At 37.7% G+C, this 25301-nt stretch overlaps 2 protein-coding genes across 2 annotated transcripts in view; one reads left to right on the top strand and one right to left on the bottom strand.

The window, feature by feature from the left end:
- col5a2b (collagen, type V, alpha 2b) overlaps positions 1-11338 on the bottom strand; it is a 34289-nt gene extending 22951 nt beyond the window's left edge. Inside the window, exons 1-7 of the mRNA XM_051896923.1 lie at positions 11072-11338; positions 3648-3860; positions 3468-3484; positions 3320-3352; positions 3139-3171; positions 2732-2785; positions 2421-2510 (exon numbers count right to left, since the gene is read on the bottom strand). Of these exons, the coding sequence (XP_051752883.1) occupies positions 2421-2510; positions 2732-2785; positions 3139-3171; positions 3320-3352; positions 3468-3484; positions 3648-3860; positions 11072-11162 (531 nt within the window). The 5' untranslated portion in view covers positions 11163-11338. The remainder of the gene's footprint in view (positions 1-2420; positions 2511-2731; positions 2786-3138; positions 3172-3319; positions 3353-3467; positions 3485-3647; positions 3861-11071) is intronic.
- A 3591-nt stretch (positions 11339-14929) lies between these two features.
- On the top strand, positions 14930-21943 carry pjvk (pejvakin). Its single transcript, XM_051896204.1, has 6 exons — positions 14930-15748; positions 16329-16524; positions 17551-17692; positions 17782-17899; positions 19762-19905; positions 20001-21943. Exons 1-6 carry the CDS (start codon positions 15538-15540, stop codon positions 20276-20278), a joined length of 1089 nt encoding a protein of 362 aa, XP_051752164.1. The 5' UTR covers positions 14930-15537; the 3' UTR covers positions 20279-21943.
- The last annotated feature ends 3358 nt before the right edge of the window (positions 21944-25301 follow it).

Here is a 25301-nt window from a genome sequence, read left to right as displayed (position 1 = left end):
ATTCAAAGAAGTTGTGTTCCTTTATGAAGATTATCACGATGAACAAAACATGTAAGAATCATAAGCTTTTGTTAGCCAAGGACCTTATTTTCTGCAATAATCCAAAAGCCAATGGGAAAATCCTATTGGGTTTTTGTCAAGGGAACCTTGGGAAGAAAAGACTATCGCAACTTCCATATCATGGTGAATTTAATGTGATTTTTTCCACTGCAAATTCCAGAGTGGTAAACCCACGATTCATTTCCCCAACCATGATTTTCACAGTCAGTCCACTTATAAAAGACTCACACCAGAATCTGTTGACCAGAAACACTGTTGCTCAGTGATGTAAGGTCACCATGAAATCAAAATTGACCATTTTGAATGGAATATTGTCGCGTTTATTATAGATGACTTATCCATGCACATCATTAAAAACTTCATTTGCCCTATGTAATCTTAAAGGTGCAGTAAGTGATTTTTGAAGAACTCTGTTGAAAGTGAGCAGACTGAGCACCACAACACACTTTTAGCCAATCAGCAGTAGGGGGCGTGTCTACTTATGATGGGGGAGGAGAGAGTGAGCAAAAGGGGGATTTGAAAAAAGACTGTAGAAAGAGAGATGGCTGAGAGACATTACAATAGAGAAAAGGTCAGAGGAATATCACTGGAAAAGAAGTGTTATGATCAGGCAAGAGCTTTAGGACCCGAGTTAATATAAGAAAAGCTTTCCAGCACTGGAAGGCCTGAAAATGAATGCCGAGGTTTCATTGTTTCTGCTCCATACGTGAGTAACGCTGGTTTTGAGTGTTATGTCCCCGAACTCTAATGTTAATTTTTTGTGTTTCTTTGTCATTAGTTTATCATTATTTTGCTTCACTTCTTCTATGATAAAGAGACATCCACTCTTGCATTGATTGTTCGTGCATTTTGGGGGCGGAGCAATGAAGGGAGGGGTGTGTTTGTTTGGATTGATTTCAAATATCAACAGTGTTCGACAACAATTTTGAGAAATCTCATACTGTACCTTTAATTAAAAAATATTAACTTCCCCACCCCTAGTCCCCCTTGCAATGGCGTTCTAGTTAGTTTTGTTATGCCCTTCCCTCGCTAACTTCCCTCAGTTTCGTTGACTCGGATGTACGTCATTGCTTACGTTGCATGAGTGCCGACTACTGGCGGAACCCTTGCAATGGGCTGAATTGAAACGTCCTGCCATTGATCACTTGTAAGCTGCTATGGAGTTGATTTATTATTTACATCTTTTTCCTTACGAAACTGTTTAATGCAACGTGTATATAGGTGTGTTTGAGGTGTTTTAAGATATTTAAAAAAACAATTAATATATCATAGAGTTGTTTGTGGTGGGGTAAATTAAACGCAGTGACATCACAATCGTGTTGCATTGTGGTATATGGAGCTGCCTGAAGTGTACATATGAAGTAGACTCGCTCCCTTGGTCAAAATCGAGGGAGCGAGGGTCTGTCCATATAAACTTCCCTCTTCCACTTCACGAAGTGGAACGCACTTCAAAATGGCGGCAGGGATTCCCCCAAGGGAAAGTGCTTAGGGAAGTTTGTGAGTGCGTGTCTAAAACTGGAGTGGAACGCAGTCAATGACATCTCTTCTCTGATCAGGGTTGCCAGGTTTTCACAACAAAACCCACCCAATTGCTGCTCAAAACTAGCCCAATCTGTGTTTTTGGCAGGGTTCCTCTGGTAAAATTCGCATTCCAGGGGCTAAATATCATGTTATATAGGGTTGCTTCAACCCGCGGACATGAAAAACAACCCGCGGCAACAGTGTTAAAGTAGCCCAATTCCCCAGGAAAACCGCAGACTTGGCAACACTGTGTCTGCTAATGTGTGCACCAGCGCAAGGGCTGGACAGTAACTGCTCCCCTCCAGCAACCTGTCACTCACATGAGATCACATCATTTAGTGAACGACAATGATCCAATCAATTCCTGATCTACAAAATCAAGTCCCGGCCTATGTTTTTCAGTTTCACTAGGATATATGGTAGACTATCACAATGTTCATCTCATGCTAACTTTCAATAAATGTTATAAATAATATATAATACTGTGATAAGAACACATTTAGGCAAGTTTTTTAAAAACAGCAGGATCAAGTCTGATTTTGGTGGGCTTGCTTGTGTTTTGTATTGTCACTAAAATGGAAACATTAAAATCACTAGTACACTAGTAATACAGCATTTTCATAATTTTTGTTTTTTGAAAGAAATAAAGGATTTTGTTTTACTTAAAACCTATTTTAACAACAATAAGGTACATAGATTATTTTTTACCATAAACACACTTTATCCTAATTGTGTGCATTACATATTCAGATCAGAGGAACAAATTTTACGATTCTAATCACTGATTAGGGATGTAACAAATGCAGGACAACAAAACCTGGACAGAAAATATTACTCACCCCAGGCAATGCAGCGCTCACAGGACCAGGCTCACCTGGCATGCCTGGGACACCTGGCTCCCCATCAAATCCAGGTGGACCTGGAACACCCTTCACAAAAAAACATTGCATGTCACTATTTTAACTATTTAGGTGCCATCATTACACTATGTATTCACTCAAAGTAATTTTGACTAGCCATAACTTACAGTACGTTCCATGATATAAGAAAGAAAGTCACTATTTGTACATAACTTGGAGGTGTTTCTGAGGTGAAATAGCCACATAACAGAATACAAATGACTAAATGGGTATTGGTAAATGTCACATACTCGTCTTCCTTTGCTTCCTGGATATCCTGCTCGGCCGTCTGCTCCTGGGGGACCCTGTTTGATGTGACACACAAGATAATGGACATCACTTTGATTGACATTACAAAGAATAGGGGTTCTGAAGAGAAAGAGCAAAAAAAAAAAAAAAAAAAGAGATTAGAGGTGTGTGTGTATGTATGTGCGGTCCCGGTATTCCCTACATTATAGGGACCAGATGTCATTTTTGACCTTGTGGGGACATTTTTGGTCCCCATGAGGAAAACAGCTAATAAATCATAATAAGTGAAGTTTTTTGAAAATGTAAACATGCAGAAAGTTTTCTGTAAGGGTTGTGTGTGTGAAAAATATAATTTGTGTGCGTGTGTGTGTGTGTGTGGGTGTGTGTGCGCGTGCATCATTTTCTTCACCATTGGTCCTGGACGCCCAGGTACTCCCACGATCTAAAAAAGAAGAAAAAAACATTAATTAAAATAATAAAATAATATGAATCTGTATATAACAATTTTAACACTACTGTCATATTCTTATATCTGGCACAAAATATTGCATGGACATATGATGGACAGAAACATAATCTTATAGACTCACATAAGGAATGTCACCAGGTTCACCTTTTTGGCCCTGAAAAAACATGCAGGGCTAATCAAAACTTTATATGTATATTAATATGTGATGGAAAAAAATACAAATAACAAATGTTAATCTGTATGCCTGAATTTTAAAAGTATTCACATACCTTAAACGCAAATGTTTCTGCAAAAGAAACACAAAATATAATTATAATGAATTCAAAGTCTAAATTATAATAAATATAGCCTATTAAATGATAAATAAACGTCTCCTCATCTAAATGAATTCCCTTTTTACGAATCTGATTGGCGTCTGCCCTCTAGCGGCCATCTCGTGTATGACTCACCGATTCTTCCACGCGCACTGGCGAAGGTTTGACAGACCGGGCAGCACTCTCCCTCTGGGATCATGAACTGTTCGCATCGGTTCAGCTCCTCACAGATGATCTCCTCACAGATCACTCGGCCGTTATCACATACACAAAGCCTGCACGGCTCTGGCTTCCAAATCTCATTTTCGGAATAATTCTGATCACCGTCTTTACAGTTTTTCGTGTCCTCTGTTCAAAGATGAAAATGAGAACACACATAAGGATTTTTATATCAGTCATTTATAGCCTATCATACATAAATATTACATTCTTATTAATCACATAAAAAATTAAAAGCTCAATTATTTATTTATTTAAATTGGAAGTATTTTCACTCTTAACTTACAAAATTGTAACACTTTATTTATTTATTTGTTTGTTTGAGGTGATGTTGACAGCAGCACAAATTCAATCCGCCAGCAGAGGTCAGTCTAGCGTCAAGAATCATTTTGTTCCCATTAAATGAGTTACTTGATGCTAATTTTGATATTTTCGTCCTAAAATTCCACTCTGGTTATGCTCTGGTTATACTTACTGCTAAGACTGTGGTAGAAATTCACAAATATTCCTTTATATGTCTTAAGATATACTGAAAGCTAACAGTCCTTACAAAAACTTGGCATGCTAACCACAATACCCACCACGTAGTTGCTAGTGCTAAAAACATCGTTTCTAAAACAGTCGTAACGTGCTACCACTACTCTCATCAAGGAAAAAAAAAGGTAAGAAATAAAAGAGAAATCACAAAGACTGTTAAACACATGATATCATTCAGGTAATGGGGACATTTTATGTGTAGTATTTTAAAATCATGCTTACATCAGCTTTAATTATTGATTTTACAGTAGTAATAATAACCAAGAATTGTAATGAAGCTACTTTATGGTAATCTATGCTTACCATTCTAATATTTTTTAAATGAACTGCCTTCTCAGTTGCTTGCTAGGCATACAAGTATCCATGTATAAGAAATTAAAGCCACAAGAATGGACACACCATGTATGTAAACATTGTACATCGTATACAACATCAAAGCTATTCAGAAGGCACTGTTAGTGCTGAGGAGGTGCCTAGAATGGATAACATTTTTAATTCCTTCATTTATTTCACATTGTGGCAACAGTCAGTGGCACACATTCGAGCTGTTTGTCTTTCTATATCAACTTTACATCCCCTCAGATGGAGCCTCACGATAAAGCAGTGGTCCCATTGGTCTGGTCCATAATCTGTCCTTGACAAGGACATGTAAGTAACTATAATTATAAGTCAAAGTATAAAGTACAGTGTTTTAGACTCAATGAGAACTAGAGCAATGCCACCATTCATCCAATTCTGCTTGCCCTCATTTAGCTGGTGATCACATCATACGCCACACCCTGTAATTGAGGTCTGCAGCTGGAGACCTTCAGCCATTTTTCACTCAGCCTATTGAGGATGCACCTTTTATGTACCACATCATACATTCCACAAATAGAAAAAAAAAAAGAAATCCACTTTTTTCAATGTCAAATTATGGGGCTGGTCTGCCTATATGGAACTTTTTTGTCTGTGTTCCTACCATTTCTGCTTACATTATGGCTGAATCTGAAACCGCCCCCTAAACCCTCAATCACTATTACTACATTAGTCCACTAATAGTTCACTTGAAGGAGTGAATAAAAACGAGTGAGCTAATTCGGACAGGTGTTGAGTGTACATCGGCTGAACACTCATTATCGCGATGCAATATGGGATAGAATGGGTGTACTCGATAACGTCCACTATGGTTTCGGACACCACACTGTAAAACTCATAAGTTCAGAATACGTAAAACATTTGAGGAAACTTACTACCTCAAATCATTTAAGTAAACTAACTCATTTTTTTTAAGTTAGTAGAAAATTTTTGTGACAAGTGGGGTGGGGCCGAAAGCCGTGGAAGCGGAGCAATGCCAGTGCTCCACTTCAATCACATCACCGGCATCCCTTCGCTCCCACAGTTCTTAGCCTCACCCAAATGTTAATTACATACAGTTAATTTACATAAACATCACATTCAGATCTTGGTTAAATGTTTGATAGCAAATAACACATGCAATTATAACGATCAATGAGACTGTCATTATATACTTGCATGTATATAATCAAACAACATACAGTATGTGGTCTTAACAGTTCACTATCACTTAGTTCACTTTCAAATGAAAATTAGCCCAAGCTTTTCTCACCCTCAAGCCATCCTAGGTGTATATGACTTTCTTCTTTCTGATGAACACAATCGGAGATATATTAATAAATATCCTGACGCATCCGAACTTTATAATGGCAGTGAGCGGGATCAACAAGTATGAGCTGAAGAAAGTGCCTCCATCCACATCCATCCATCATAAACATATTCCACACGGCTCCAGGGGGTTAATAAAGGCCTTCTGAAGCGAACCGATGCCTTTGTGTAAAAAAAAATATCCATATTTAACAAGTTATGAAGTAAAATATCTAGCTTCCGCCAGACCGCCTTCCGTATTCAAGTTACGAAGAAAGTGTAAGCTGCCGTCGCGTCAGTTAAGTTTTTTTCCGTAAGTTGAATACGGAAGGTGTAGGACATAGCGTAAGTTTTTTGAACTGGGAGAGTTTTACCCTTTTTTATAGGTTGAATACGGAAGTGGTCTGGCAGAAGATATTTTACTTCAAAATTTACTTTACTGTTAAATATGGATTTTTTTTTTTTTTTTACACAAACGCATTGCTTCGCTTCAGAAGGACTTTATTAACCCCCTGGAGCCGTGTGGAGTACACATTTATGATGGATGGATGTGGATGGAGACACTTTCTTCAGCTCATATCCCGCTCACTGCCATTATAAAGCTCGGATGCGTCAGGATATTTATTATTATATCTCCGATTGTATTCATCAGAAAGAAGAAAGTCATATACACCTAGGATGGCTTGAGGGTAAGTAAAGCTTGGGGTAATTTTCATTTGAAAGTGAACTAATCCTTTAAAAGTTTTGCAGCCCATCCTTAACCTAACCACAGGCTCTACGCTTCACTCCGCAATGGTAACCCTATAAAAGTAACATAACAGAAGCCCCTGTAAATATCAACATAACACAACATTAAACACTAACTTACATCTTCCTATGTTAATCTTGTGCAAAAACACACAAAATAACACTTAATTGACCCTTCGCAAAGACCTGCCCCCCCTTAGTTACTGCTGCTTTGTCCGACAATCCATGGCACTGTCACGCCACACAGAGTGAAAAATACATCGTGGAGCAAAGAGGACACTGACAACACGTCGACAGACAAGACAGAGCAGGGTACTTATGATATTAAACAAAGTCCAAGCTTTCAAATTGTGTAATTTTTTAAGAAATTGGAACAATAAAACCGTTTTGTGGCTCTTTAATGTGTCGTGACAGATCGCTGTAACACCTCAGCTCAAGCGACTCGTGAACCGATCATCTCTTCCTACTAGTTAATTTAGTGCATCAAATAAACATGAATGAACATGAGAAGGAATGTTGTTTCAAACGCGGAAAGACGTCAATACACACCATTTTTGAAGTTCAAGTCCACCAAGGTTAATCTTCCAACTCCTGACTGCTTGTCCGACAAAATTGTGGATTCAGCATTATGATTGGTTAGATCGCTTGTCAATGAAACTCCCGGCGAAGGGTCAATTTCAACATTTATTTATACAGTCTGACGCAAAGCATGCTGGGAATTAGAAATCTGCTGCAACTCAACTCAATCATATTAAGTTCAGCTTACTACAATGAAATTTTGAGTTTTGAGCCACTTTTTTCTATTACGTACAATGAACTTTCATTATTATTTGAGTGAAACAAACTAATTTCATTTAATTAATTTCACTGTTCTGTTTTACATTGCACTACAAATGGCTGTCCTCTCAAATAATGCCCTATTTAAGGGTATAGGAGGCGATTTCGGATTCAGCCTATGTCTATATTATCAGACACAACCACCACCACAAATCTATGTTCCTACAGGCCAATTTGCATGTTTACATGCTTTTTTTTTTTTACTGTTAAACTTAAGTTTAAAACATAACACAAAATTGAATAAGACAGCAATTTGCTAAATGTTTACAGTATACCATAATGAAATATATTCCAAATCTAAAAATGCTATAAAAAAAGGCTACTATCAAAACAATTAGATGTAGCCGAACACAAACATTCTGTAGGTGATAGTCTTTCGATTTCTTTAACATCTTTACAAAAGGGGACATCTTAGGAATAATTTCCTACTGTAATATAAACATGGACCATTTAACGTACTGCAGTGAATTTTAAACAGTACAGAGGTGTCTTTCCTGTTTTGTAAAAAATTTGACCAAAAAAAAAAAAAAACGTATAATGCTACCTGTTGTTCGTGTTTTAGGTCATTGTTTTATGAATGTTGGGTGAAACCTTTGCTAGTGTTATGGAAGAATAGGTTGATATGAGTGTTTTGATAGTCTTTTGGTAGTGTGAAATTTACTGCTGTGCCAAGTTGAATAAGGAGTAGTAGCAGTTGTAAAAAACTGTTTTACATAATTGTAATGCATAATAAGTGACCTAATATATAAGCAATCAGAATATTGACCACAGTTTTATGATAAACACACCCAAGGAGAAGATGCCAAATTAAATCCTCTCATCCTCTGCTGTGTTGTGTTTGTCTGTGGCTCTGAGCGACAGCTCCAGGCTGTGATAACTCTTGATTAAATGCTGTAGCGTGACAGAGACGGCAGACAGAGTAAATGCCGGTTCTGATGCTCAAAGTCTGTCGCATCAGAGTCTCCTGATGGCTGGCTTCTAGAATCGCTTCCACTGCTGTAATCAAGCAATAATGTGTATGACTATCTAAAAGCCTTTAATACAGTGCTCTAGTGCAACAACACAGTGGAAGTTCAGACAGTTTTATGCATGGTAAGAATTATTGTAGGAGACATTTGTTGCCCCTACTTTCATCAAAGGCGTTTGAGACAGCTGTAATTGTTTCTGTAAAGGCCCAAATTATGTCATAAAGACATTCCAAGCAATTAAGAAGACTAAGTGAAATTTCTCTGCACTTTACTTTTCAAAATAATAGACTTTGTGAGAGAAATAACTTGAAGTGAACTAAATATTTAAAATATGAATGTATAGATAGATAGATAGATAGATCCTCATTTTAAATGTTTTTAAACTAGGAAATAGATCTGTAACCATGCTGAAGGCCTGAAGTAATATTAAATGTATATTATTTTCAGTCTTGTCAGTGGCATTGGAGCAGTAAATCTACTACCAGAAGGACACCTGCTGCTACTCAGCTGTATAAAAAAGTGGCTGTTTTAAAGCACGATTCTGAAAAGACAGTAAGTACCAATTTAGTGGAAAAGCACATGCGTTATTTTAGGGAAACCACAGCGGCCTCTATTATAGGTTAGGCTGTGGGCAACTTTTATTTCTGTCGAAGTGAAAAGGCACGCCCTCTGTCTGAAGTTTTTAACAAAAATATCCTCTTTGGAATGTACATTTCTTTAATATATACTCATGTATAGAATGGACATTGCATTTGTCATACAATGTTTCTCTCCAAGTCCGGTATTGCAGATCCTGTGATTGACATAATATCCTCCCCCTCATAAAACATTACAAGCTGGCTCACATGACGTGTCCCCAAATGGGATAATTACTATGAGAGGGTCACACACGTTGTTTTATGTACATTAAACTAGGGTTGGAGTGTGACAGCATGAATTCACCATGCAAATTTTTTTATTTCAATATAATTTTAGACTTGATTCTTGCTGAGCTACCCAACAATACTGATCAATAACTGAACTGACCTGTAACCTAAATGAATGTGAAAACATCATAGTTGGATTTCAGGCAAACGCATTCGCCACATGATTGGGTGTGTCTAGCATCTCTTTTGGAAAGAACTTTGACCACAATTGGTGGCCTGCTTTGGTCCGTGAAAACCTCACATCATTACACGCAAGGCTATGAAATTATAACTCCGATAGAGCTGAGAAAGCAGAAGATCAGGATAATTCAGCATGCAAGTTCACAATTAAATTAGGAATCAAAATTGTGCTAGTAAGGAATCATAATGTTCAGGTAAAATCTGCTTTGAACCCAGCTAACGGAACGTTTTCAGAACGTTCTGGCGAAGTTATGAACAAACGTTCTTTTAGAAACATGTATAGAACGTTCGTTCAATATGATCTGATCTTTAAGAATTTTCTCAAAACGTCAGCTCAATAATGTTTATACGTCATTCATGGAAGGTTGTTTTCTAAAATGTTTTAGATTTCTTTTTAAATGTTACTGCTTGTTTCAGAATGTTCACAGAACATTCAAGAGTAAGGTTCCTAAATGTTCGAAGAATGATAAAATGAAATGTTTTCTTAACGTTCAAATAAGCAAAAAATTATTTTAAAAAATTGACGTTTTGAACATTCAAAAAAACAGTCAGTTTTCATAACTTAATATGAACATTAGCAAAACATTTTTTTGTTAGAGTCGAATGCTTTCTTCACAGCAACTTTAACTTCCTTCAGTAATATGGCTATTCCATCACCTCATTATTTTTATTGCTGTTCATAACATAAATGGGACTGAAACAACATCTCCTCTGTGGTGTTTCCCACATCCATTATTATTGCTTATGTTTAATAGTATGAATTATGAATAGTTCAGTCATGTTGTTCCACACCTGTATGACTTTCTTTCTTCCATGGAACACTAAAAGAGTTGTTAGGCACAATGACAGACTCATCATTGACTTCCAGTGCTTCTTTTTTCCATACTGAAGGTGAATAGGGACTGAGTCACTGTAAATGAGGCTGACTAAATGATGACAGTTTTAATTTTGGGTTCTAACTACCACCGTAAGCATTATTTTATTCTTAAACTATATGGTAAGACAATTGGATCTTACTTAAATTAAAAAATTAAATCTAAAAGTAAATTTAAAGTGTCCCACTTTACCTGCACTCATGCTACTTGTATAATTTACATAAATTTTACTGCAATAATACAAAAATGAGGTTTTATTATTTACCCAACGGTGGAAGAAATTTTGTTCACAATCATTTTCAATCTAAATGAAGCACCTTAAAAACTCTTCAGTCTAAATGTTTTTCATTTTAATCCAAACTTTTGTATTTTTAAACTCTACATAATAATCTTACACTGTCACAGATGCATGAAAAATCAGAGTGCCATGATAAAAATGACATGAGAGAGCTGTTCTTCTTCCAGATATTGAATTAAAAGGTGAGAAAAGCCATCATGTTTTAGTGTATGATGCAAAACAGGTAAGTATGAAACTTATTTCACCATTTTCAAGCACTTCTTACACATTTATCTCAAATACTGGAGTTATACGTACTGTCTAGTAAAGTGTGAGGCAGGTTACTCACCGGTCTTAACATCCTGGCACGTAATCAATAACACCTGGGCCAAACAGAACCCCAGCCATACAGGTATCCTGAGGTGATGAACTGCGGTCATTTTCACGACTGGGGGCACAAGCCTTGCCTGTGCCTGCCACAGGAGGTAGACTGTTAAAAAATCACAGTTTCACCATGCACTCCACAAGACACCCACTGTACCCAAGAGCGCAGCTGCCAGCCTCTGCGCAGACGCTCCCTGTATGAAAACTCCAGGCAGCCTGTGCACCCCCGCCCTGTGGTTCTCCAGCCTCTCATCTAGCGGGAGCAAAAATAACTCGAGACTCCAGTCTTCCTTAATATGATGCACGCTTATGAAGAACATGAAGCAGAATGCATCATGTATCACTGTCATAACACTACAAAGCTCAGCATCACTCAGCAGGCACCAGTAGATTTAATTATAGGACAACTATGTGCAGTGGCTTTACTTTATTTCTTAGATGTGCAGAATAGGTAAAAACGCAATAATTTTGTGTGTAGATTCTGTAGTGGATCATAAGCTAACCTATTTGGTCATCACTGTATAAAGCTTGACACACTTACAAAAACATTTAACATTTTAAACCTTTTTCAAAGGGGTAGTGGTAAGAGGCTGTTTTTATACCCTGGTATTAATTAGAAGATTAGATGGGCATACTCCTCCCAAAATTACATTTAATAACTTCATAGTGGCATTAATGTGACACTTACATGTTGCACCTGAATGCATAAAGTATTAAACATGATCATTTGCTAAGCTAATGAACATAAATAACTCAACACTCTCATTAATATTCATGAGTTAAAACATGAGATATTCCTATCCGTCTTTCACTTTGTATTGCTAGGACCTGCAGATGAAGGTCATGATCATAAAATCATGAAAATATATATATATGTAAATGTAATTTAAACATTATATAGTCCATATGTGAAGGAGGCTTTAGTTTTTACCTTGTAAAAAAGTTTGGGGTCAGAAAGTTTGGGCTTTTAAAAAAAACTTTTTAATTCAGCAAGTATACATGAATTTGATCAAAAGTGACAATATAATGTTACAAAAGATTTCTGTTTCAAATAAATGCTGTTCTTTTCACCATTCTAATCCTGAAAAAGCTGTATCAAGGTTTCCACAAAAATATTAAACAGCCTGTTTTCATCATACATTGATAATAATAAGAAATGTTTCTTTAGCAGCAAATCAGAATGATTTCTGAACGATCATGTGACTAAAGACTGGAGAAATGATGCTGAAAAACGTCAGCTTTGCCATCACAGGAATAAAATGCATTTTAAACTATTAAAATATAGCTATTTTAAATTGTAATAATAATATTTCACTGTTTTTACTGTATTTTCGATTAAATAAATGCAGCCTTGGTGGCCATAAGAGACTTCTTTCAAAAATCCTTTAAAAAAATATACCCCAAACTGTAAGTTTGCATACATAAATAAAATAACCATGTTAGCGTGCCTCAATATTAAAGCCATTTGAATTTAATCGCATGGACAAAAAGCACTTTTAATTTTTCAAAATATCGCCTTTTGTGTTCCAAAGAAGAAAGAAGGTCATACAGGTTTGGAACGACAAGAGTAAATGATGACACAATTTTAATTTTTGAGTGAACTATCTCTTTAATAACAGGATATAGGATATGTTACCTAACGAAACTTTGGTGGGTGGGGGTTCATTTTGAAACCAGTACAGGATTGGCCATTCATACTCAGGCCTGCCTAATTGCACAAATCTTTCTACATCTGAGAAGGCAAATTACTTCAAGACAAATATAGGTTGTTAAACTGTTTGCCTTCTATTCATGTCCTACAGTTGTTTGTACAGTTCTAAATGAAGAAGTTTATTCCCTTTGCAATCATTCTCCCACCTTATCGTCATAATTGCCTGACTAACACAGTGACCTCAGGATGTTCTTGGCTGGCCTCACAAGGTATTACTGTACATGTGTACAGTGTGTTCTAGAAACTATAAACAGCTCTTTACAAAAGCTCTTTTTCCCCATTAATGTTTTAGCAGTGTGCCTTCAACAGTAACGGACCTCAGTTCTTTCTGGACATAAAGAGGAGCCACATGAGGTCATGAGTGAGTGAGTCGTTCCGTAAATACATTCTAGCCAAATGAGCCTTGTACACTGCAGAATAGACATATTCTAACAAATTACTTTATGTAGACTCACAGGTTCACTTCCCTTTCACAGTAGAATGTATCCACATGTTTTGTTAGTGCAGGCAAAGGGATCTTGGTTCAGTTAAGAGGTGAGAAACACCTTTAACCACGGTTTATTTCACCATCTATGTGAATCACTGCAACACCAGCATTTAACTTGTCCTAAAAATGGACATTACACATTATCACAGATTGTAAAATTTCTGGCCCATCTTAAACATAATAGACCATAAACTAAGTTTAACTCAAAGCAGAAGTTGCTATGATATTCTAGTAAAACATAACATATAATTTAAATCTTACATATGTTGTTTCTGTTCTACTTTGAAACATTTATTACTTCTGTCAGTATGTAACAAGAAATAACCAAAACAAAACACAAGTGGCAAAAATGTACAATAAGGTCCCATTTATTAATGTTACTTCTGTCAACTCTCGGAGGCCTTTTCACTGTCATGTTTGGTCTTGGCTGAATAGATCTGTTACACTGCTGCTGCAGAGCAAGTACAGGACTTACTACTGCCAATACATACACAACACGCTGCTGTGAGCAAGTAAGACATGCTGCTGCTGTACAGTATAGCGTACATGAATTACCTGTAGCAGATCAATACAGGTGGAGCTGGGGAAGGTGGAGGGTTTCTGAAGCACGCTGCACTGCTAAGGCAAATGCTACCCAAGTGTTTTGAAGGTTAAGCACGCAAGCTCATTGGCTACTGATACAGCAGGAACCAATCAGCTGTGCTCTATAGATAACGATGTGATTACGAGCAGGTTGAGTTAAAGGACCTATTAGCCTGCGCCATCTAGAGTTTCATGACAGAACTTTGTATTTAAAAGGGATAGTTCACCCAAAAATGAAATTTCTGTCATTAATTACTCACCCTCATGTCGTTCCACACCTGTTCATCTTCGGAACACAAATTAAGATATTTTTGATGAACAGTTCAAATTGTTCAAATAAAGTCATTTTTTTTGTTTTGTTTTTTCACACAAAAAGTCGCTTCATAACATTAAGGTTGAACCACTTTAGTCACGTTGTTTATTTTAACCATGTTTTTACTACTTTTCTGGATGTCAAAAGGCGCAATGATGTTGCTGCCTATGTGTGGTTCAGATACACTCGGATTTCATCAAAAATATCTTAATTTGTATTCTGAAGATGAACAAAGGTCTTACAGGTGTGGAATGACATGAGGGTGAGTGATTAATGACAGAAATTTCATTTTTGGGTGAACTAACCCTTTAATGCATTAACTAACAATGAGCAATACAATTGTTAAGGTATTTATTAATCTTTTTTAACATTAGTTAATAAAAATACAACTGTTCATTGTTCATTTTAGCTCAGGTTCATTAAATAAGATTAACATACAACTTTTGATTTTAGTTATGTTATAGAAATGTTGGGTAACACTTTATTTTAGGATCCTTTAACTAGTTGCTTATTAGCTTGCCTATTTCTTGTATATTGGCTGTTTATTAGTACATATAAAGCACATATTAAAACCTTATTCTGCATGACCTTATTCTACATTCTTGATCCCAGCCAATACCTAAACTTAACAAATACCTCACTAACTATTAATAAGCAGTAACTTAGGAGTTTATTGAGGGAAAAGTCATAGTTAATAGTGAATTTGTGTTCCCTATACTGAAGTGTTACCAAATGTTGAAATTAACATGAACTAAAATGAATAAATGCTTTAGAAGTAGGCTAATTTATTGTAAAGTTTTGCCAGTAAAATATAGTGTTGCTCATACAATTAACAACAAATATTCTTCATGTAAACTAGTTTGACCTTATTATGCTATACAAAAGAAGGTCATCAGATCATCTGTCCAATGTATAAACTAAAACCTCATTACAAGTAATGTAAACTAGGTAATTACAGAACAATTAAGCTAATTACATTGTTTACAAATAAAATGAAGCAATAATTAACAAGCATTAATAAGATCATTATACTCACTATAAACTCGACTACAATTTATGTTCTAGTTTGGAGGGAGTTACTTATAACAGATGTGATGGTGTCAGGTCTATTTATTTGAACCCGATAAGACACTACACATATGGCAGAGGACATCCTGATCAGCTTACAACCACTTTATTATTTATGATTTGGTTGGACAAACCCAAGCAGCACCTCTGCAGTCTCATTTAGCTTTGAACAGGTAGCGATGTTGCCACAGCCAGAGTCAAGTCAAATTCAAACTACTGTGAAAGAACATACAAAGTAACGATATGCTCAAGCTGCGGTGAACTACAGTCATGTTTGCGGCAGCAACTAAGAACTTTGTGAAGCAGGTGGGGGACACTGGACGGCTGATCCATGTGCCCAGTCTAAGTGAAGCGGACCGATATCAACCCCTCAGCCTGGTGACGAGGAAGAGAAGACGCCATTTCTGGAAGAAGACCAAATATGCCACAACCCCCTTCTCACTGAAAGACATACTCGTGGGAGAGAAAGAGATCACAGCAGGTGAGTAAGATTTCATAATTTGAAATAAATTAAAATAACTTGATGAGTATAGATGAACAAAACACTTGGCCTTCAGTCAAACATTTGTGAAGAATTTTATGTGCATCTTTGCGTAATTTGTACTTACAAAATGCATAAAAACACTTATTATATACTCTATTTTGAAACTGTTTCGCATTTTATGCGTTATAAATGAAGGTATTTTTTGAATTAAGGGATAGTTCACCCAAAAACAAAAATTATGTCATCATTTACTCACCATTTACTCAAGTTCTCCAAACTTGTATGAATTTCTTTTTTCTGCTGAACACAAAAGAGTATATTTTGAAGAATATGGGTAACCAAACAGCTGATGGGCCCCACTGACTTTCATAGTATGGAAAAAAAATACTGTTTGGTTACCGACATTCTTTAAAATATCTTCTTTTGTGTTCTCAAGAGGAAGAAAGAAACTCATACAGGTTTGGGACAACTTGAGGGTGAGTAAATGATTGACAGAATTTTATGTTTTGGGTGAACTATCCCTTTAATTGTACGCTGTAAGTGATATCAAAGGAGTGTATTTCTGTCTGATTCACAGGAGTGTCCTCATATCAGCTCCTGAACTATGAAGACAAGTCTGATGTTTCCCTAAATGGGCGTTTGGGCAACCATCTGATCCACGAGGTGGGAGTAAACGTGAGTGGTTCAGACTCTGTGGCAGTAAAGGCCTCCTTTGGAATTGTGACCAAGCATGAGGTGGAGGTTCCTACATTACTGAGGGAGCTCAATGCAAGGTAAAGGACATTGTGTATATATTTTTATACAGTTAGTTAGTTTCAGCACTCACTATTGGCTGAGAGCTGGTATTTTGTTCAGCAGTACTAGGACTTTTCACTGTTTGTATCACTCACATTTTGCATGAAGAGATGCAACAAATAACTGTATTTATGAGTGAGTCAGAATCATTCACTCAACTGATTCATTCAAAAACATTTCATTCAGGAACAAAACACAAATGTGATGTGCAAAGGTTGATTTTGCTTTGGCTCCATTTGGAACTATTTTCACTGGTAGAGCAAAAATTATGGAGCCCCCAAGGGGACATGGTGATGGTGAAAAATTATATTTTAATGATTTTGTGTTTGCTTACAAACCTTTTGCATACCCCCAACTGCCTAGAAACTTAACATTTGTGGGTTTATTCACAAAACATTTGCATTTCCTTGACTCCAGAAAAATTTTGTGATCGTTTGCAAAAACTTTTGCATTCCTCCAAAACAAAATTTAATTTGTTCACAAATCTTTTGCGTTCTCTTGCAAAATTAATGCATTCCCCGAGGAACTTTGCATTTGCTCGCAGAAATTTTAGGTTCATTTGCAAAACTTTTGCATTCCCTTGACTCCTGAGAAACGTTGTGTTTGCTTGCAAAACTTTTTTCATTCTTCCCCCCCCAAAATAATTGCATTCGGTCACAAAACTTTTGCGTTCTCTCACAAAATTATTGCGTTCCTCTGAGAAACTTTGACTTTGCTCACAAAAAAATTGTTTTCTCACAAACCTATTGTGTTCCCCCTAGAAACTTCATTCACAAAAACATTGAAATAAAGTTTTTTAATTGGGTCTCTAATTTAAGTTACTGATTTTACTGAAACTGAAGTTATTTTGGCATGGCTGTGATTACCTGTGGATGTGCTAATATTTGGAACAGCAGCACTCTTGCTCATGTACTTCTTAAATTAAATGAATCAATACATTCTCACATTCTTTTTCTCGCAAATCTTTCTGTCTATTCTCCTCTCATTTATTTCTAGAATATCAGGAAAGTGGACTTGGATCATTGTTTGATCCGTCAGTCCAAAGAGAGTGGACGCACGATCCTGTGCATTGTCATGGAGAGTATCCGCACCACACGACAGTGTTCCCTCACCGTCCACGCTGGAGTCCGTGGAACTACCATGAGGGTAAACAAATGCAGTTGTGCCCCCAGGCCAAACTATATATGTAGCTGTGAAATCTGCTGTTCTCTAATGCTTTCTATCATCCCAAACAGTTCCAGATAGATGATGGTCGAAATCCTAAAGGGCGAGATAAAGCCATTGTTATTCCAGCCCACACGACCATAGCATTCAGTGTACTCGAGCTTTATGTGCGTCTTGATGGACGTCTTGGTAAGCATTAAATGACTGCATAATCCCAATAATGTGTTCTGACACTATCATTCTTTGTGCACAATCGCTCAAAAGTTTGGGGTCAGTAAGATTAAATAAAAAAAAATTAAAGGTGCAATAGGTGATTCTCTACAGAAAAATTTTTTGTTATACTGGTTGAAAGTCTCCTTATATCCTGATAGCAATCACTATGTTAAATGGTCTAAATGTATTTTTATAAATATATATCGTCTGTGGAAGGCGTAGAACCATAAAATGTTTATCCAACCATTATATTCGGTTCAAATGAAATAATACGATGTCCTACCTGCCTGTCAACGTATGTTTTTACATACCCTTGCGCACCCTTCATGCTAAGCAGTGTTTACACAGATAGACCTCAGTCACGGAGTACCACAAACAATCAGCAGCCACCTTTTACAGTTCCTACTGAATCAAAACAACGAGCTTATGCTGCGTTCACATCATAACTACCGTAATTAAGAGATGGCAACCCGTGACGTTCTAACTGGAGCTGTTCAGTCAGACTTGGAATTATTCGTTTCCATGTCAGTGGTATGCACACCGAAATTAATCTGGAGCAGTCAGGTAAAAGCTCTCTAAGTTGTTTACATTCATTGTTATTGTAATGTTATGTGTTTTGAGACATGAGGTAGTTTAACGCCGTCTCTTGTGACACCTTGCCGAGAGCAGCTGTGTGTGTGTGTTCAGTGTTTTGGAGGAGGCGTGGCTTTGGACAGCGATATGCAGGAAGGGTGGGATTGTATGCTTTCAATGCTAGCAGGCTAATGTTAGCATTTCCCAGATCACCTACTGCACCTTTAATACTTCTATTCAGCAAGGATGCATTAAACTGATCAAAAATGACACTTAAGACATTTATACAAAACTCCTAAAGGGATATGGTGGTGGAAAAATATGGGATGGGAGGAAAAAATCATTTCAATGTTTTTGCGTTCTCTCGCAAAACCTTTGTGATCCTCCAAGAAATTTTGCGTTCCAAATAAGCTTATTAAGCCCGGAACACACCAAGCCGACGCCGACGAACTAGTGGCGACGAAAGCAGACTGCGGGGTTGGCTCACTTCGGCAGCGTCTGGGTCCAAAATGGCCCTGACACACCAAACCGACGCTTGACACCCGAAGGCCAAGTAGCACGTTCGTTCTGCACCTGCGTAAGAAGAAATGCCTTTCCATACCAGCATTCCATCCGATGGCTGATCGTCGCCTTGGTGTGTTCCGGTCTTTAAGGCAGGAACACACCAAGGCGACGGTCGGGCAGTTTTTGTTCGTTGGCCGACTAAGTTTTCTCAGTGTTCTGCACCGTTGGCTGAAATTGGTCCTTGTCTGCTTTTTTTTTTACCGATTCGACATGTTGAATCGGCGTCGGAGCTCGTTGGTCAGTCGTGCCATCTGTTCATTCTGATTGGCTGTTCAGCTACTGCCACCTGCTGGTACGGAAAGGCATTTCATCTTACATGGGCGCAGAATGGACGTGCTACTTGGCTGTCGGCCGTCAAACGTTGGTTTGGTGTGTCAGGCCAACTTTGGACCTAGGTACTGCCGACGTGAGCCAACCCCGCAGTCTGCTTTCGTCACCAATAGTTCGTCGGCGTCGGTTTGGTGTGTTCCTGCCTTTAGACTGATTTCTGAAGTTTAATGTGAAACTAAAGAATGGAGTAATTCAGCTTCTTTTCAGCTTCAAATTGTTGAGTAATAGTGTATGTCTATTGGAGTTAAACTAAAGCTCATCCATGCTTGCATGCTTGGAAATTAGTTGAATTTCATAATAAAGTAGTCTCCATCTGTTTTTTTTAATTTTTTTTTTATTTAACTAATGGCCTTCGATGTATCTTTGGTCAGACATATGTGTAGCACCAGAGTCAATGGGAGGATTTGAGAGGGAACAGATACGTGACCAGCTCGGGGGATACATTGGCCGCTTTTCCTTTGGAAGACTCAGGAGATTCCTGTCAGGAATCATCTATGGGAATCCTTTCAGAGCAGGTGAGATCATTTCTGTCGTCAAATGTACCTGTAATATTTAAAAAAATTCTTGAAGAAATGTTCCAAATATGACTCTTGATTTCTGCTTGCTGTAGATGACAGGACGTTTGAAGAGCTCACTCACTCTGATATGTACATGGACGATGTCGTGACGGACTACTACGAGAAGGCTGCCAGCATGACTGACCTGTCCACGGCGTACCTGCGGGATGAGAAGCACATACGTGTAAATCTACTCAACCATAACATACCTAAAGGACCGTGCGCCCTGTGTGGAATGGGGCATCAGAAGCGCGAGACTGTCTATGGCTGCCTGGAATGCTCTTCAGGGGGGACACAAATACGTCCGCCTCCACGCTGTACCATGTTTTGACCTCTGGCACAAAACCTTGAGGTGAGAAAGGGCTTGGAGGAACTCCCAGGGTGATTTTAATGCAGCCCTTGTGCAATATGACCACAAGATGTAAAACCATCAACTTTAATTTTGGCAAAAACACATTTTAAGAAAGCAAGAATGTTCTTTGCTCAGTGACATTGTAAACCAATGATTTCATCAAATTCTAAAGAGTTTGACTTCAGTCTGATAATTTATTAGTTTAATGGTTTATATTTTCCTTGTTTTGTCACAAATTCAGCTGTTTGAATGAGTATATTATTATACCCGTTGCATCTTAGTTGTTAAATAATAATTAGGTCACACTTTGCATTACACTCCTAAAAATAAAGGTTCTTTATAGCCGTCTATGTTCCATATGGAACCTTTAACATCCATGGATATCAAGGCACAATCATAGTTAGCTGTTACATTTTCTCCAATGGTAGAGCCACGGACCCTCGTATCTCCCAATAATAAGACCATCTCTGGAAAACGGTGACGTCATGCACATGTGTATAGAGGGTATGCACGTGACGTCACCGTCGACCGCTATGACTGCGGTTACGCCCACTGAGTGGCAAAAGACTGAGTGGCAGCATTGGTTTTCAGCGTGAATGCCGGGAAAAACACACAAAACACATCCAACACAGGGAAAGAGCTTTGCGACTGACTGTACAAATAGATTTGACACAAAATCTGAGGTATATTTTTACAGACTGCTGAAAGCTACAGAAAAAAGAAGCAAATAGGTCACTGCAATTCACAGAAACAGCTGGACTCCAGGCAAAGAAACATGTTTTGCAGTTATCATTTTGTGTCAAAATGTTGGATTTTGGGGTAAAATCATACCCTATATATTGTATTGTTATATATTGTGTTGACAACTCATCAATTAAATATTTACCATCTTATATTCTGCATAATTGGGTGTTTTTAAATAAACGCTGACACAAAATATACAAGTTTTAGGGCTGGATGATATGACGATATATATAACATTGATATAAGTGATCACTCAGATTTAGACCTACCTATATTGTATTTATATAAAGCGTTCACAGGCCGATTTGCTTTATGTGTTTCCCTGGCGTCGAAATCAGGCACATATAAATGTCAGGAAACACGATTCTTGGCTGCATATGTCAATATCCATGGATTAGGTTTCTTTGACATGTCATAAGGAACACTTTCGAGCCCAACCTTTAGTGTAATAATTTGTTTTACTCGCGTTTTCACAGTTTCCCCTATTAAATCCAGTCATGCAGCAGGTTCTTTTGCCACTCAGTCCAGCTGAGGGAGCGCGTTCCGGCGGGAAAGTGACGTCTATGCATACCCTCTATTGCATGGTCAGTCTATAGTGGTGGAACTATGATTTCACTTTGTAGGCCAGTCGGCCAATAGGATTTTTCCATAGGCTTTTGGATAATAAAATAAGCTCTGTGATCGACAAAAGTTTATGATACTTACACGTTTTGTCCATTAAGATCATTTTCACAGATGAACACAACTTTTATGAATTTTGAAGCCTATATGCAGTTGCCAGAAGTAAAAAGCTAAACGTAGGTTATAAACGAGCTACACCACAGTCGCACAATTTCAACGTTGCCACTACTAAGCTTCTGACAACTCTTTCAGTTTTTATATAAAAACATTTTCCCTGAAAGTTTGAGTTAGAATAGTGTAACACAGTTCGAGTGATGGGGGAAGAAGGAGGCGGGAACCGGCGAACATTCAAACAATAAACTTTAATAAAATAAACAAAGAACAAAACGAAAGTAATGCCGGCAGACCCTCGCGGACGTCTGCCGGCCACACAAACATAATAAAACAAAATAAAGTCCAGGCCTGGTCCTCTCTCGTCCTTCACTGTCGTCGCTCCTCCTTTTATGCTTCCGGAGCTCCTCCGTGAGAGACTCAAGGCCGGTGCGCCTCACAGGTGGAGCTCGTTAACTCTCGCGTCACCGGCCTCGCGCCGTTCCCTCACGGCTCTCGCCCGCCCTGCTCGTCACAATAATAAAACAAACTAAAGTCCAGGCCTGGTCCTCTCTCGTCCTTCACTATCGTCGCTCCTCCTTTTATGCTTCCGGAGCTCCTCCGTGAGAGACTCGAGGCCGGTGCGCCTCACAGGTGGAGCTCGTTAACCCTCGCGTCACCGGCCTCGCGCCGTTCCCTCACGGCTCTCGCCCGCCCTGCTAGTCACAAATAGTTTATAAGAGCACAATTATTGATTAAGGCTGTAAAAGCGGACCGAGCTTACCTGTTTGGCGTGATGACGTTTAATATCGCCGACAGCCTCTGTAGTCCCATTTAGCCACTTGTTAGCAACCGCCTTTTTCAAGACACGTAACAGCTTAAAAAATCACGGGTAGGTTAATACTGCTGTATTTTATGTCGTAGAATAAACTTTGGGATGATGGACCAGAAGTGCTAAAATGCTAACTCGCTTCCGGGTTTAGGCCTACAAAAATGCGTCATAGTTCCACCACTCTATCCACTTGTTAAGTCATGACGTAAGAAACGCTGTTTCTGGGTCCAAGCCTGGACTCGTTTCACTTGAGAATGGCATCTCCATGGCTGTTTATGAGCGCTATTTATTCATATTAAACATTTAACATTTTAAAGTTAAACATTTAAAATACTTACAGTCTACACAACAGTCTCCGTGCTCACAGCTCACATATTTTAATGATTTATAAAAGATGAATCACTGTCTGGCCATCTGGGATTTTGTTATGGAGATAAAGGATATGATTATAATTTTTTGGAAGTATTACACCACATCGTGTGTCTATATTAGCACCATTTGTTGTTTTCTTGTGGTATGAGATAGAGCGTTTGGACCCGGAAGCGCTGCAGCGTGATGTCAGACTTAAAAACCGAATAGACCTTATGTAGCCCCGCCCCTTTACAGCGCTGCGCTCTTTGTCTTTTGACTTCCGGTTTGTATTTCCACAGCGATCTTACTTATTTCCTCATGAACTGCTCGTTTTAAAATCTTCCCGGTCTACTGACATTTGTTAAGACATCTGCTTTAAACATTACAATGCTCATGATAACTTTTGTTAACTCTACATTAAGTAAATCCACTTCACCAGCTAATTATTCTTTGACAGCGATTCCATAGAAATATACAGGGTACCGCAAAAACGGAAGTTCAAAGACAAAATTCTAAAGATGGCGGCGCGCACGTTTCTCTGCCGCATAAGGTCTATAGAGGGTGGACATCGCCAACTACTGGCATGGCATACATAATACAATGTTTTAGTCATCTTAACGTATCCGTGTGAATGGGGATCGTTTTGAGAATGTTGCCACCTATTTGCGAAAAGCGCTTCCATTTTTAGTACACCGTTGTCGTGTAAACGTACCCTAAGATTATTAGAAAGTTCTTCACAATAATAATAAAAAATTAATTGGTTCTTTGGGAAACCAAAAATGGTTCTTCTATAGCATCTCTGCAGAAACGCCATTTTGGAACCATTATTTATAAGAGTGTATGTGTCTTTAACTACTGTATGTACTTACATAAAAAAACAAAACAAACTGTTGTTAGGTACAATGTACTTTGTAATTGTGTTCATGTTGTATTGCAAAACACTTTCGCTGCTGTTGAGGTGGGATACGGGTAAGATTATGAACAGGCTGTGTACACGATAACTGCATTGTATCAAATGATTAATTTATATGTTATTACATAGTAGTTACAGATACTTAATATAAAGTGGGACCAATAATTACTATCTATACTGAAACATTGAGTTTCCTAATGGGAAAACAGTAAAATACACATAATTCAGTATATTAATAATACACACTGAAAAAGACTGATCTTAGACACAAAACTTGGTGCTAAATTATGTATTGTATTGTTTACATATTGTCTGTAATGTTCATTTATATCAGTTTTGAAATGGCTCTTCTTACTGTACCTATCCAGATACAAGTGGGCAAGATAAGAGATACATTAGGGCAAAAAGCTAGGACAGATATTTGTTTCATCACGTGAAGACCAGCTGCTGTGTTTTCCGAACACACTGGGCCATCTAAATAATTCAGGCTTATCAATAAATTAGCCTGTAGGTCACGTGATGGCAGAGCAGGAAGTGCATCACTGACAGTTGTCTCCTGTGAACAGTACACCATGGAACTGTTTCCAGATAGTGTGTGAAGTGAGGGCAAGGAGAGTGCAAGGTTACATTTGTGTGCTTATTTGACACCTGTTGGCCCTACTGATTAGAATAGTGTAATGGATGGAAAAATATAGGCCTGCCTTAAACTTGTTGACTGTATAGCGCAGAATGTCAAGAGCGCATATTAAAAGACTGTCTCATGTGCTGCCTGAAATATTTTCCATGTCTGTTCACAATGTTTACAAAAAAAAAAAAAATAGATTTTAAATGTTAAGTGAATATTACAATAATAAATAAATATAAATGAAGTTTGGTGTCGGTATGATTTTTTAAAAATGTTTTTAGAAGTCTCTTATGCTCACCATTGCTGCACTTATTTGATTAAAAAATACAAGATAAACAGTAATATTGTGAAATATTATTACAATTTAACTGTTTTCTGTTCTCATACATTTTAAAATGTAATTTATTCCTGTGAATTTTCAGCATCATTACTCCAGTCTTCTGTGTCACATGATCCTTCAGAAATCATTTTAATATGCTGATTTGGCTCAAGAAATGTTTCTTATCAATGTTGAAAACAGTTGCTTAGTAATTTTGTGGAAACTGGATTATTTTCATTAAGTTCTAAAGAGCAGCATTTATTTGAAATAGAAATCTTTTTGTGAAAATGTAAGTCAATTTAATGCACCCATGCAGAACAAAAGTACTACATAATTTTAAGTTTCAATGACACTGCATTAGCTCAATATATGTAACTAAATTTATTTCGCTGCATATGGTGCTTTAATTACCAATTAAACAGATAAAACAGTATCAAATATGTTGGTTATCAACTTCTTGTGACAGGAATTTGACCTTAGTTGTTGTATTAGAGAGTGAGACTAAGA

This window comes from Ctenopharyngodon idella, chromosome 6 (assembly GCF_019924925.1).
Source record: "Ctenopharyngodon idella isolate HZGC_01 chromosome 6, HZGC01, whole genome shotgun sequence".
Classification (NCBI taxonomy): Eukaryota; Metazoa; Chordata; class Actinopteri; order Cypriniformes; family Xenocyprididae; genus Ctenopharyngodon; species Ctenopharyngodon idella.
Note: the sequence above shows the minus strand (reverse complement) of the source record. Positions and strands in the feature narration are given on the sequence as shown.

Excerpts from the sequence above, each read along its gene's own strand:
- pjvk (XM_051896204.1), top strand. The coding sequence starts at position 15,538 with ATGTTTGCGGCAGCAACTAAGAACTTTGTGAAGCAGGTGGGGGACACT. Across the intron at positions 15,749-16,328 it reads AGAGAAAGAGATCACAGCAG|GAGTGTCCTCATATCAGCTC; the intron begins GTGAGTAAGATT and ends TCTGATTCACAG. Across the intron at positions 16,525-17,550 it reads CTGAGGGAGCTCAATGCAAG|GAAAGTGGACTTGGATCATT; the intron begins GTAAAGGACATT and ends CTAGAATATCAG.